The sequence below is a fragment of the Prionailurus bengalensis genome, chromosome D1, assembly GCF_016509475.1.
Source record: "Prionailurus bengalensis isolate Pbe53 chromosome D1, Fcat_Pben_1.1_paternal_pri, whole genome shotgun sequence".
Taxonomy (NCBI): Eukaryota; Metazoa; Chordata; class Mammalia; order Carnivora; family Felidae; genus Prionailurus; species Prionailurus bengalensis.
The window spans coordinates 61,758,377-61,771,749 of NC_057346.1; the positions used below are offsets into that span (position 1 = coordinate 61,758,377).

Sequence of the window (13,373 nt, forward strand, 5' to 3'; positions counted from 1 at the left end):
GTAGAAAATTTATGGAATGTTTCAGATGGAGCCTCCCACCTCTAGCCCTAAGAACAGTTGACTTCCAAAACATAGCCTAAAATGGGACTTGTTTCTGCATTTATGTTTAAAATGTATTTTAAAATCAAGAATCATAGTCCCTGCGCTAAATCTCTAATTCTAATAAAATTCATTTTTTGGTATTGAATTTTGTGTGTTAGTTATTGTTGCTGTTTTGTTTTTTTAAAGACCTGAGCACCTCAATATATTTTCAGAGAAAAGAGTCTGAGTATTCTGCTACGAATCTGCTGGGTCTTGACACTGTAGATGATGGGGTTCATCAAAGGTGGAAAAAGGATGTAGATGTTGCCCATAAGTACATGGACCACAGGGGAGAGATGCTTGCCAAAACGGTGCATCATTGTGAGGCTAATGATAGGGATGTAGAACACGAGAACAGCACAAATGTGGGAGACACAAGTCTGAAATGATTTATGCCGCTCCTCCTGAGAGGCAATTACCAGCACTGACCTAAGAATCAGGAAATAGGAGTAAAGGATCAGAATAGCATCCAACAATAGTGTGAAAATGACCAGCATCAGGGCATAGTAGCTATTGAATCTTATGTCTGAGCAAGCGAGGCGGAGAAGATCCTGGTGTAGACAGAATGAGTGAGAGAGGATGTGGGAATGGCAGTAATGGAAAAATTTCAGATTGATGATGGGGGGTGTAATAAAGAAGAAACTCCTACCTACTATGGCGAGCCCAATTTTGAAAATCCTGGAATTAGTCAGAATGGAGGAATAACGCAATGGATTACAAATAGCAACATACCTATCAAAGGCCATCGTAAGGAGAACAGAGGACTCCATGAAGGAAAGACCATGGATAAAATAGGACTGGGCAATGCAGGAATCCAGGCTGATTTCTCGAATGAACCCCCACAGGATCCCCAGCACTGTGTGGAACGTGGACAGCCCCATGCACAGGTCAGTGAGGGCCAGCATGGCCAGGAAGTAGAACATGGGCTGGTGCAGGCTGGGCTCTGTCCGGATCACATGTAGCACCATGCAATTGCCCGAAAGCACCATGGCATAGATGGTCAAAAAGGGAATGGAGATCCAGGGATACTGCTGCTCCAGGCCAGAAAATCCAGTGAGAAGAAAGGAGGAAGAATTCATGATAGGGCTTACCAAACCGGTAATTCTGGAACTGAGATACTTCTTCCGAGCAGAAAGGAAGTATTTTTCAAAAGAAATCCTCCAATTTCAGATGAGTAAAGTGAAATTTCTAAGTAAATGAAAATATACTTAAAGTTAATTAAGTTTACAAAGTATTAGATGAGTAACTCTCTTCTTTAGCCATGTATTATCTGATACCTGGAAGAGAATAGTGTTCTCCTGATGTCATTTAAGAGCCATTATTCATCCACTGGCAAGATGCATAGATGTCCTTAGAAGCCACAAGCGAAAGCGAATAGACTAGAGGAAGCTAATTTTCAGAAAAGATATGTTACCTGGAATATTTTCCCAGAGGTTCTGGTAAAAGGTGTACCTGTAAAATTGAGAGCTGAGGTTTTTAAAGTAATTATTAGTTTCTTCCCTCTTATTCATTAAGCATTGAAAATAAAGAGTAAGAATTGGCAGGGCAACTGGGTCATTCAGTCAGTTGAGTGTCAACTTCAGCTTAGGTCATCATCTTGCCGTTGGCGAGTTCGAGCCCTGTGTTGGCGAGTTCGAGCCCTGTGTTGGGCTCTGTGCTGACAGCTCAGAGCCTGGAGCCTGCTTCAGATTCTGTGTCTCCCTCTCTCTCTGCCCCTCCCCCACTCATGCTCTGTCTCTCTTTGTCTCAAAAATAAATATAAACGTTAAAAAAAATTTTTTAAAGAGTAAGATTTAGCTTTTAAGTATCCAAAATCTGTTTAAATAGTCACTGTGTACCCATAGTTTTCCATTTTCTGCTGCTCTCCAAGTACATTTTTCTTCCAAATAGTACTTAGGGAAAGACGCTCCTGTTTTATTCCACTTCAGATAACATAGCCAAGAAGTACTCTTTGTTCTCCTGTGGTGATAAGTAGAGAGTAATATTTATGCAAGAGGCCTTTGGTGAGTGATTTCCCAGTAGAATTCTCACCCCCTGAGATGTTCAACTTATCTGTGCCCTTGTGATATGGAGACTTAGGTTGAAGACAGTCTCAGACACCAGCCCACTTAGTCATTTATTGAATCAGTAGGTTAAGTATTCATTTAATATACATTTATTGAACGTATGAGCAGGGTTTTTTTTTCTCTTCCCGAGAACCTACCATTCTAAAGATTCGAAAGAGGGCCAATGTCAGTTAAGTCCGGAATTTTAAAAAGCCTCATTGCAACAGAATTGACTTGCTTCTTCCTCACATTGAGTTCTGCCCCTGGGAGTCATGATAAAAGGTTTAAGCCTCTTATAATGTAGGCAGATGTTTAAAAGTCCATACTGGCTTTTGTGTTTGATTTAATTGTTCCAACATGTTAAATTAGCCTCAGATTCTGACTTCATCTTGTGACCTATTTCCCATCTTTGTCATACTAGCCCACCAGGCAGCTCCTCAGGCTAACCTTCTTCTGAATGCACCCTGTTTCCCTGTGAGACCTTTTCTAGAATCCTGTCTATTGTTATTGCTTGCCCTGAACCCCTCTCCGCATTAGATAACTTAGCCTGCTATTTTTAATTGTCTCCTTCGTTGAATGATTGGAGTGTTTGCTCTTGGAAGACAAATCTGTTAGCCTCAGCCTCAAGCACTTACCTTCTTTTATTTCTCAAACATCATTTTTATTCTTTCATGAGATTTTCTTCCAAATATTCTTTCTGCCTAAGATGCTCTTTTCACAGAGATGGTCTTTCCCATCTTCTCCCCAACCTCTCCTCCACCTTTAAAACCAGCCTGTCCCTTTCATCTTCAATTCAACTATTACTTCTCAGGAAGCCCCTTAACTAAGACAGATTTCCCCCGCATATCTATTATTTGGGTAATCATATTTATCTTTATATAACTTATTGAATTTACAATTTGATATTCATTAGCCTACATAAGAGACTAAGGTCTCTACTAAGTTCCCTGAGAGGGGGCATAGTGTTAATTTTTATTCACCATTGTAGCCTGAAATTTACACCTCAAAGTCCTCACCTCTCCTGTGAGCTCATACTCATGGATACAGCTGCCTACTTTGATATCTTCATCTGGATATTTCATCTCAAAACTCAAGTTATAACAAAAAATATTTGGTTTTCCTCATAAAATGCCTTCACCAATCACAATATTGCTTAAGAAAACTCTCAAGAATCTTTCTCAATTCTTCCCTTTCCTTTCCTTTCCTTTCCTGGATATCAAATCCTTCATCTATTTCTATAGTGTCCACCCTAAAACATACCCAGAATGTGTCCACTTCTTACCTATACATTACACACTGTCACTGTACTGGTAAACAACATCATCAACTGTTCCTTGGCTATTGTAATTGGCTAATTTACCAGCTAGATTTATTGTTTTTGCACTTGCCCCCTAAAGTTGTATTCTCCCCAAAGAAACCAGATTGCTCTTCTGCAAACATCTACTGGATCACATGAGCTTATGTTAAACAAAACAAAACAAAGCAAAACAAAACAAATGCCACTGATGGATTTTCATTGCTCTTAAAATAAAAAATAATTTATTTCTCATAGTCAGAAAACTTTAAATGATCTGACCCTCACACACCTCTCCATCTACATCATAGACCACTGTTATTTTAGCTCCCTAATATCCAGGAATCTTTAATTCCTCAAAACAAATTAAGAGTATTCCTGCCTCAGAGTCTTTGTTCTTAATCTTCTCTCTGCTTAGAATTATCTGTTTCAAGTATTTGCACAAAACCTCTTTTCTTCATTTAGGATTCTCCCGCTCCAGATGACATAGCCAACAATTACTTTTTCTTCTTTGGTAAAGTTCATTGTGGCTTCCTCAGAGGGATTTTTGTAACCCACCAACATTTCTTCTTTCTCTCAAATAAGTTACTCTTGGCACAATACCCTGCTTTGTGTTTATACCACTTATCGTATGCTGATTTTCCGTTAGATCTATTGGAAGTTCTGGAAGACCAGGAGCCATGTCTGGTTTATGCTCACTGAAAGGCAAAATGAAGTTTAGCACCAAGTGGGCATTTAGCAATTAATTATTGAATTATTTGAATTAATTTATGAGTTAAGAGCTGCACAATTACAAAGGTATAAAAACAAGTTAGGGTTGCCTGGGTGGATCAGTCAGCTAAGCATCTAATTCTTGATTTCAACTCAGGTCATGATCTCACAGTTTATGGGTTCAAGCTACATAGCCTGCTTGGGATTTCTCTCTCTCCCTCTCTCTCTATCCCTCCCTTGCTTGCATGCCTTCTCTCAAATAAATAAACACCAACATCAAAAAAAAAAAAAAAAAAAAACAAGCTAAATTCAAATACATTGTAAAAATGTTGTGAAATCTAAACACTCATATCTTGAAGTACACATCTGGCCCTTGCTGGCCATGTGCTACAAAATATGTGTCATCCTATGAAAGTTTTATATAATATGTAAAACAGATGCAGCCCTAGGCATTCCTGCTGACCCTGAACACAATACTCAGAACCCAAATATGATTCTTATCATTCACAACCTGACCCAGACATGGAAGCTTGGCCATGGGATTGGTATCAAACGATTGAAACATTCTGTGAGTATAGGCATACATTAAAAGCCATACTCTCATTCAAGCTTCTTCAGACTAGCCACGAAGGTTAATGGTGCTGCCTCAATGTTGAAGAATTTTTTTTAATTCTATTTTGAGATAAGGTGGAAATTAGGAGAAGGTAGGGCTGACGAGATGAATAAATGAAGATTTCAAGAAGAAAGTGGTTAGATATGTCAGATGCACTGTATGCTCCATCTGTATCAACAAGGGAAAAAAGAATATCATTTCCCCAAACATCATGCTATGCTATGGTACCTCAAAGTCAGTGTGTGTAATATTTCTTTCCGAATTTCTAGCAACCAGAACAATGCCAGGCACAAAATAAATAATTAGTGAGGACAACCAGCAGTGAAGTTGAGTCGAGGGCAGTGGTAGGAGATTATGGGGCTGGCTCTGTACGCTTTGTCTGGAATGTTGATTTGGAAACCCTATCTGTGATCAAATTAAACAGACCGTTCTTTCAGAAGAGTCTTTTCTTACATCCTCCAATTCAAACTTACCTACATGTTCAGTTACCTCTGCATTTCTTTTATTTATTTTTTTTTCTGTTCTTTGGAAATGATCCTCTATTTGATTACTTGCTGCCTTTTTCTCAGATTAGGAAGGGTAATGACCAACAGTCTGTATTTACCCTAAAGGAATAAAGGAAGACTGTTGGATCTAAAAGTCAGAGCCTTTTCAGTATATTGAATAAAAAACATCTGTTTGCCAGGATAGTCCAGGTTTCTGCTTGTTTACTCATAGGATTATTTAATGACACTCATACACAACCTGCTTTGGACAATAAATTAAATGGTCTCATTCTTTGAGTAATCCCTTTAATGGTCCCATTTGGACACCAGAAGAGGGTAGAAGCAGCCCATTGAATTGTCCCCTCTTCAGGGATGCATAAAGCAAGTTTGCTTTAGAACGGGTAAGTGTAAGTGAGGCCAAGCCCTTCAGAGTCTTGGCATGGCTGAAGAAGTAAGAACCTTCTATAACACTGATCCAAAAAACTGGGCGTTCAGGAGTTCTCAGTATGTTAGCGTTGGAGGTGACTTATTTACCACAAACCCACAATAGGCTTAAAATCCCAGTTTACAGGGATGGTTAGTTACTATTATTCATTTTGTGAATATTCTCTTTATTATGTATTATTTATTTATCTATTCTTATTATATATTTCTTACTAATTGTATTATATAAGATGTCTATAAATAATAATCTCATTATAGTTAAAATATTGAAAAATGATTATCCATAATTTAGAACCATGATAAAAATTTAACTGTGGTCATTCTGGTGTTTGAGAAGTTTCTGTCAGGATTTTTATAGTTTGATTGTACTATGATTCAAATGATCTGTATCAAGGAAATTTATCTGTTTTAACGCTTATTCTATATTTAAGACAATGTAAGAAAACTGAAATAAAAACCAGACATAATAAGATATCAAACACTGAATGAAAGACAAAAACCAAGCGGAAGTGGTTGTAAGTGGCAACTAAATCTATCTTTAATCATACTAAAATAAGCAATTAATTTTTTTACGGGGGGAGACTGTGTGCACAAGTGGGAGAGAGGGGCAGAGGGAGAGAGACAGAGAGAGACACAGAGAGAGAGAGAGAGAGAGAGAGAGAGAAAGATTCTTAAGTAGGCTCCATGCTCAGCACCAAGCCTAATGAGGGACTCAATCTCAAAACACTGGGATTATGACCTGAGTTGAAATCAAGAGTCAGATACTCAACCCACTGAGCAACCGAGCCCCAGCAGTTAAATTTTTTAGTATAAACACTGCAAGTGTTACAAATGTTTTTTTAAATTTTTTTTATTTACATCCAAGTTAGTTAGCATATAGCGCAACAATGATTTCAGGAGTAGATTCCTCAATGCCCCTTACCCATTTAGCCCATCCCCCCCCGCCACAAACCCTCCAGTAACCCTCTATTTGTTCTCCATATTTAAGAGTCTCTTATGTTTTGTCCACCCCCTGTTTTTATATTATTTTTGTTTCCCTTCCCTTATGTTCATCTAGTTTGTCTCTTAAAGTTCTCATATGAGTGAAGTCATATGATGTTTGTCTTTCGCTGACTAATTTCACTTAGCATAATACCCTCCAGTTCTATCCATGTAGTTGCCAATGGCAAGATTTCATTCTTTTTGATTGCCAAGTAATACTCTATTATATATATATATATATATATATATATATATATATATATATGTATATATGTATATATATACACTACATCTTCTTTATCCATTCATCCATCGATGGACATTGGGGTTCTTTCCATACTTTGGCTATTGTTGATAGTGCTACTATAAACATGGGGGTGCATGTGTCCCTTCGAAACAGCCCACCTATATTCCTTGGATAAATACCTAGTAGTGCAATTGCTGGGTCATAAGGTAGTCCTATTTTTAATTTTTTGAGGAACCTCCATACTGTTTTCCAGAGTGGCTGCACCAGCTTGCATTGCCACCAACAATGCAAAAGAGATTCTCTTTCTCCAATCCTCACCAAAGTCTGTTGTTGCCTGAGTTGTTAATGTTAATGATTCTGACATATGTATGGAGGTATCTCATAGTGGTTTTGATTTGTATTTCCCTGATGATGAGTGATGTTGAGCATTTTTTCATGCATCAGTTGGCCATCTGGATGTCTTCTTTGGAGAAGTGTCTATTCATGTCTTTTGCCCATTTCTTTGCTGGATTCTTTGTTTTGTGGGTGTTGAGTTTGATAAGTTCTTTATAGATTTTGGATACTAACCCTTTATCTGATATGTCATTTGCAAATATCTTCTCCCATTCTGTCAGTTGCCTTTTAGTTTTGCTGATCATTTCCATTGCTGTGCAGAAGCTTTTTATTTTGATGAGGTCCCAGTAGTTCATTTTGGCATTTGTTTCCCTTGCCTCCAGAGATGTGTTGAGTAAGAAGTTGCTGCAGCCAAGATCAAAGATGTTTTTGACTGGTTTTTCCTGGAGGATTTTGATGGCTTTCTGTCTTACATGTAGGTCTTTCATCCTTTTGAGTTTATTTTTGTGTATGGTGTAAGAAAGTAGTCCAGGTTCAGTCTTCTTCATGTTGCTATCCAGTTTTCCCAGCACCACTTGCTGGAGAGACTGTCTTTATTCCACTGGATATTCTTTCCTGCTTTGTCAAAGATTAGTTGGCCATACGTTTGTGGATCCATTACTGGGTTCTGTATTCTGCTCCACTGATCTGAGTGTCTGTTCTTATGCCAGTACCATACTGTCTTGATGATTACAGTTTTGTAGTATAGCTTGAAGTCCGGGATTGTGATGCCTCCTGCTATGGTTTTCTTTTTAAAGATCGCTTTGGCTATTCAGGGTCTTTGCTGTTTCCATACAAATTTTAGGATTATTTGTTCTAGCTCTGTGAAGAATGCTGGTGGTACTTTGATAGGGATTGCATTGAATATGTAGATTGCTTTGGGTACTATCAACATTTTAACAATATTTGTTCTTCCTATCCAGGAGCATGGAATCTTTTTCCATTTTTTGATGTCTTCTTCGATTTCTTTCATAAGCTTTCTATAGTTTTCAGTGTATAGATTTTTCACCTCTCTGGTTAGATTTATTCCTAGGTATTTTATGGTTTTTGGTGCAATTTTGAATGGGATTGATTCCTTGATTTCTCCTTTTGTTGCTTCATTTTTGGTGAATAGAAATGCAACCGATTTCTGTGCCTTGATTTTATATCCTGCAATTTTGCTGAATTCATGAATCAATTCTAGCAGTTTTTTGGTGGAATCCTTTGGGTTTTCCATATAGAATATCATGTCATCTATAAAGAGTGAAAGTTTGACCTCCTCCTGGCCGATTTGGATGCCTTTTATTTCTTTGTGCTGTCCAGTTGCAGAGGCTATTCAATACTATGTTGAATAAGAGTGGCAAGAGTGGACATCCCTGTCTTGTTCCTGACCTTAGAGGGAAAGCTCTCAGTTTTTCCCCATTGAGGATGATATTAGCTTTGGATCATTCTATATGAATGGCTTCTATGATCTCAAGGTATGATCCTTCTATCCCTACTTTCTTTTTTTTCCCTTTTTAAAAAATGAAATTTATTGTCAAATTGGTTTCCATACAACACCCAGGGCTCATCCCAACAGGTGCCCTCCTCAATGCCCATCACCCACTTTCCCCTCCCTCCCAACCCCCATCATCCCTCAGTTTATTCTCAGTTTTTTTTAATTTTTTTTCAACGTTTATTTATTTTTGGGACAGAGAGAGACAGAGCATGAACGGGGGAGGGGCAGAGAGAGAGGGAGACACAGAATAGGAAACAGGCTCCAGGCTCTGAGCCATCAGTCCAGAGCCCAACGCGGGGCTCGAACTCACGGACCGCGAGATTGTGACCTGGCTGAAGTCGGACGCTTAACCGACTGCGCCACCCAAGCGCCCCTATTCTCAGTTTTTAAGAGTATCTTATGATTTGGCTCCCTCCCTCTCTTTTTTTTTCCTTCCCCTCCCCCATGGTCTTCTGTTAAGTTTCTTAGGATCCACATAAGAGTGAAAATATATGGTATCTGTCTTTCTCTGTATGACTTATTTCACTTAGCATAACACTCTCCTGTTCCATCCATGTTTCTACAAAAGGCCATATTTCATTCTTCTCATTGCCACGTAGTATTCCGTTGTGTATATAAACCACAATTTCTTTATCCATTCATCAGTTGGTGGACATTTACTCTCCTTCCATAATTTGGCTATTGTTGAAAGTGCTGCTATAAACATTGGGGTACAAGGGCCCCTATCCCTCAGGACTCCTGTATCCCTTGGGTAAATTTCTAGTAGTGCTATTACTGGGTCCTAGGGCAGATCTATTTTTAATTTTTTGAGGAACCTCCACACTGTTTTCCAGAGTGGCTGCACCAGTTTGCATTCCTATCAACAGGGTAAGAGGGTTCCCATTTCTCCACATCCACTCCACACCTATAGTCTCCTGTTTTATTCATTTTACCCACTCTGACTGGTGAGAGGTATTATCTCAGTGTGGCTTTGATTTGTATTTCCCTGATGAGGAGTGACATTGAGCATCTTTTCATGTGCCTTTTGGCCATCTGGATGTCTTCTTTAGAGAAGTGCCTATTCATGTTTTCTGCCCATTTCTTCATTGGATTATTTGTTTTTCAGGTGTGTAGTTTGGTGAGTTCTTCATAGATTTTGGATACTAGCCCTTTGTCTGATATGTCATTTGCAAATATCTTTTCCCATTCTGTTGGCTGCCTTTTAGTTTTGTTTTTTCCTTTTCAGTGCAGAAGATGTTTATCTTCATGAGGTCCCAAGAGTTCATTTTGCTTTTAATTCCCTTGCTTTTGGAGATGTGTCAAGTAAGAAATTGCTGCAGCTGAGGTCAGAGAGGTTTTTTTCCTGCTTTCTCCTCTAGGGTTTTGATGGTTTCCTGTCTCACATTCAGGTCCTTTATCCATTTTGAGTTTATTCTTGTGAGTGGTGTTAGAAAGTGGTCTAGTTTCATCCTTGTGCATGTTGCTGTCCAGTTCTCCCAGTACCATTTGTTAAAGAGACTGTCTTTTTTCCATTGGATATTCTTTCCTGCTTTGTCAAAGATTAGTTGGCCATACGTTCGTGGGTCTAGTTCTGGGGTTTCTATTCTATTCCATTGGTCTATGTGTCTGTTTTTGTGCCAATACCATGCTGTCTTGATGATTACAGCTTTGTAGTAAAGGCTAAAGTATGGGATTGTGATGTCTCCTGCTTTGGTCTTCTTCAATATTACTTTGGCTATTCAGGATCTTTTGTGGTTCCATACAAATCTTAGGATTGCTTGTTCTAGATTTGAGAAGAATGTTGGTGCAATGTTGATTGTTGTTTGATTGTTGCATTGAATGTGTAGATAGCTTTGGGTAGTATTGACATTTTAACAATATTTATTCTTCCAAAGCATGAGCACGGAATGTTCTTCCATTTCTTTGTATGTTCTTCAATTTCCTTCATAAGCTTTCTATAGTTTTCAGCATACAGATCTTTTACGTCTTTGGTTAGGTTTATTCCTAGGTATTTTATGCTTCTTGGTGCAATTGTGAATAGGATCAGTTTCTTTATTTGTATTTCTGTTGCTTCATTATTAGTGTATAAGAATGCAACTGATTTCCGTACATTGATTTTGTATCCTGCAATTTTGCTGAATTCATGTATCAGTTCTAGCAGACTTTTGATGGAGTCTATTGGGTTTTCCATGTATAATATCATGTCACCTGCAAAAAGTGAAAGCTTGACTTCATCTTTGCCAGTTTTGATGCCTTTGATTTTGTTTTGTTTTCTGATTGCTGATACTAGAACTTCCAACACTGTGTTAAACAACAGTGGTGAGACTGGACATCCCTGTCGTGTTTCTGATCTCAGGGGGAAAGCTCTCAGTTTTTCCACATTGAGGATGATATTAGCTGTGGGCTTTTCATAAATGGCTTCTATGATGTTTAAGTATGTTCCTTCTGTCCCGGCTTTCTCAAGGGTTTTTATTAAGAAAGGATGCTGAATTTTGTAAAAGGCCTTTTCTGCATTGATTGAGAGGATCATGTGGTTCTTATCTTTTCTTTTATTAATGTGATGTATCACATTGATTGATTTGCGAATGTTGAACCAGCTCTGCATCCCAGGAATGAATCCCACTTGATCATGGTGAATAATTCGTTTTATATGCTATTGAATTCGATTTGCTAGTATCTTGTTGAGAATTTTTACATCCATGTTCATCAGGAATATTGGCCTGTAGTTCTCTTTTTTTACTGGGTCTCTGTCCGGTTTAGGAATCTAAGTAATGCTGGCTTCATAGAATGAGTCTGGAAGTTTTCCTTCCCTTTCTATTTTTTGGAGCAGCTTCAGAAGGATAGGTATTATCTCTGCTTTAAATGTCTGGTAGAATTCCCCAGGGAAGCCGTCTGGTCCAGGACTCTTATTTGTTGGGAGATTTTTGATAACTGATTCAATTTCTTCACTGGTTATGGGTCTGTTCAAGTTTTCTATTTCATCCTGTTTGAGTTTTGGAAGTGTGTGGGTCCTAAGAATTTGTCCCATTTCTTCCAGGTTGTCCAGTTTGTTGGCATATAATTTTTCATAGCATTCCCTGATAATTGCTTTTATTTCTGAGGGATTGGTTGTAATAATTCCATTTTCATTCATGATTTTATCTATTTGGGTCATCTCCCTTTTCTCTTTTAGAAGCCTGGCTAGAGATTTATCAATTTTGTTTATTTTTTTCAAAAAACCAACTCTGGTGTCATTTATCTGCTCTACAGTCTTTTTTAGATACTATATTGTTTATTTCTGCTCCGATCTTTATTATTTCTCTTCTTCTGCTGGGTTTGGGGTGTCTTTTCTGTTCTGCTTCTAGTTTCTTATGTGTGCTGTTAGTTTTTGTATTTTGGATTTTTCTTGTTTGTTGAGATAGGCCTGGATTGCAATGTATTTTCCTCTCAGAAGTGCCTTTGCTGCATCCCAAAGCGTTTGGATTGTTGTATTTTCATCTTCATTTGTTTCCACATATTTTTAAATTTCTTCTCTAATTGCCTGGTTGACCCATTCATTCTTTAGTAGGGTGTTCTTTAACTCCATGCTTTTGGAGGTTTTCCAGACTTCTTCCTGTTATTGATTTCAAGTTTCATAGCACTGTGGTCTGAAAGTGTGCATGGTATGATCTCAATTTTTGTATACTTATTAAGGGCTGTTTTGTGACCCAGTATGTGGTCTATCTTGGAGAATGTTCCATGTGCATTCGAGAAGAAAGTATATTCTGGTGCCCTAGGATGCAGAGTTTTGTATATACATCTGTCAAGTCCATCTGATCCAATGTCTCATTCAGGGCCCTTGTTTCTTTATTGACCGTGTGTCTAGATGATTGATGCATTGTTGTTAGTGGGGTATTAAAGTCCCCTACAATTACCACAATCTTATCAATAAGGTTGCTTATGTTTGTGATTAATTGTTTTACATATTTGAGGGCTGCTGATATCAGTGCATAGATATTTATAATAGTTACCTCTTCCTGATGGATAGACCCTGTAATTATTATATAATGCCCTTCTTCATGTCTTGTTACAGGCTTTAATTTAAAGTCTATTTTGTCTGATCTAAGTATGGCTATTCCAGCTTTCCTTTGACTTCCAGTAGCATGATAGATAGTTTTCCATCCCCTCACTTTCAATCTGAAGGTGTCCTCAGGTCTAAAATGAGTCTCCTGTAGACAGCAAATAGATGGGTCTTGTTTTTTTTTTTATCCATTCTGATACCCTTTGTCTTTTGGTTGGAGCATTTAGTCCATTTACATTCAGTGTTATTACTGAAAGATGTGGATTTAGAGTCATTGTGATGTCTGTAGGTTTCATGCTTGTAGTGATGTCTCTGGTACTTTGCAGTCCTTGAACATTTCACTCACAGAATCCCCCTTAGGATCTCTTTTCAGATGGTTTATTGGTGATGAATCCCTTCAGTTTTTGTTTGTTTGGGAAAACCTTTATCTCTCCTATTCTGAATGACAGACTTGCTGGATAAAGGATTCTCAGCTGCATTTTTTTTCTGTTCAGCACATTGAAGATTTCCTGCTATTCATTTCTGGCCTGCCAAGTTTCAGTAGATAGGTCTGCCACTACTCTTATATGTCTACCTTTGTAAGTTAGAGCCTGTTTATCCCTAGC

General features: G+C 38.1%; 1 protein-coding gene across 1 annotated transcript; it reads right to left on the reverse strand.

Moving 5' to 3' along the window:
* Window positions 1-239: 239 nt before the first annotated feature.
* Window positions 240-3,208, reverse strand: LOC122484268 (olfactory receptor 51V1). Its single transcript, XM_043582255.1, has 2 exons — window positions 3,143-3,208; window positions 240-1,202 (listed from the first exon to the last, which is right to left on the reverse strand). Exons 1-2 carry the CDS (start codon window positions 3,206-3,208, stop codon window positions 240-242), a joined length of 1,029 nt encoding a protein of 342 aa, XP_043438190.1.
* Between the last annotated feature and the right edge of the window lie 10,165 nt (window positions 3,209-13,373).

Excerpts from the sequence above, each read along its gene's own strand:
- LOC122484268 (XM_043582255.1), bottom strand. The coding sequence starts at position 3,208 with ATGAAATATCCAGATGAAGATATCAAAGTAGGCAGCTGTATCCATGAG. Across the intron at positions 1,203-3,142 it reads AGTATGAGCTCACAGGAGAG|AAGTATCTCAGTTCCAGAAT; the intron begins GTGAGGACTTTG and ends TCTGCTCGGAAG.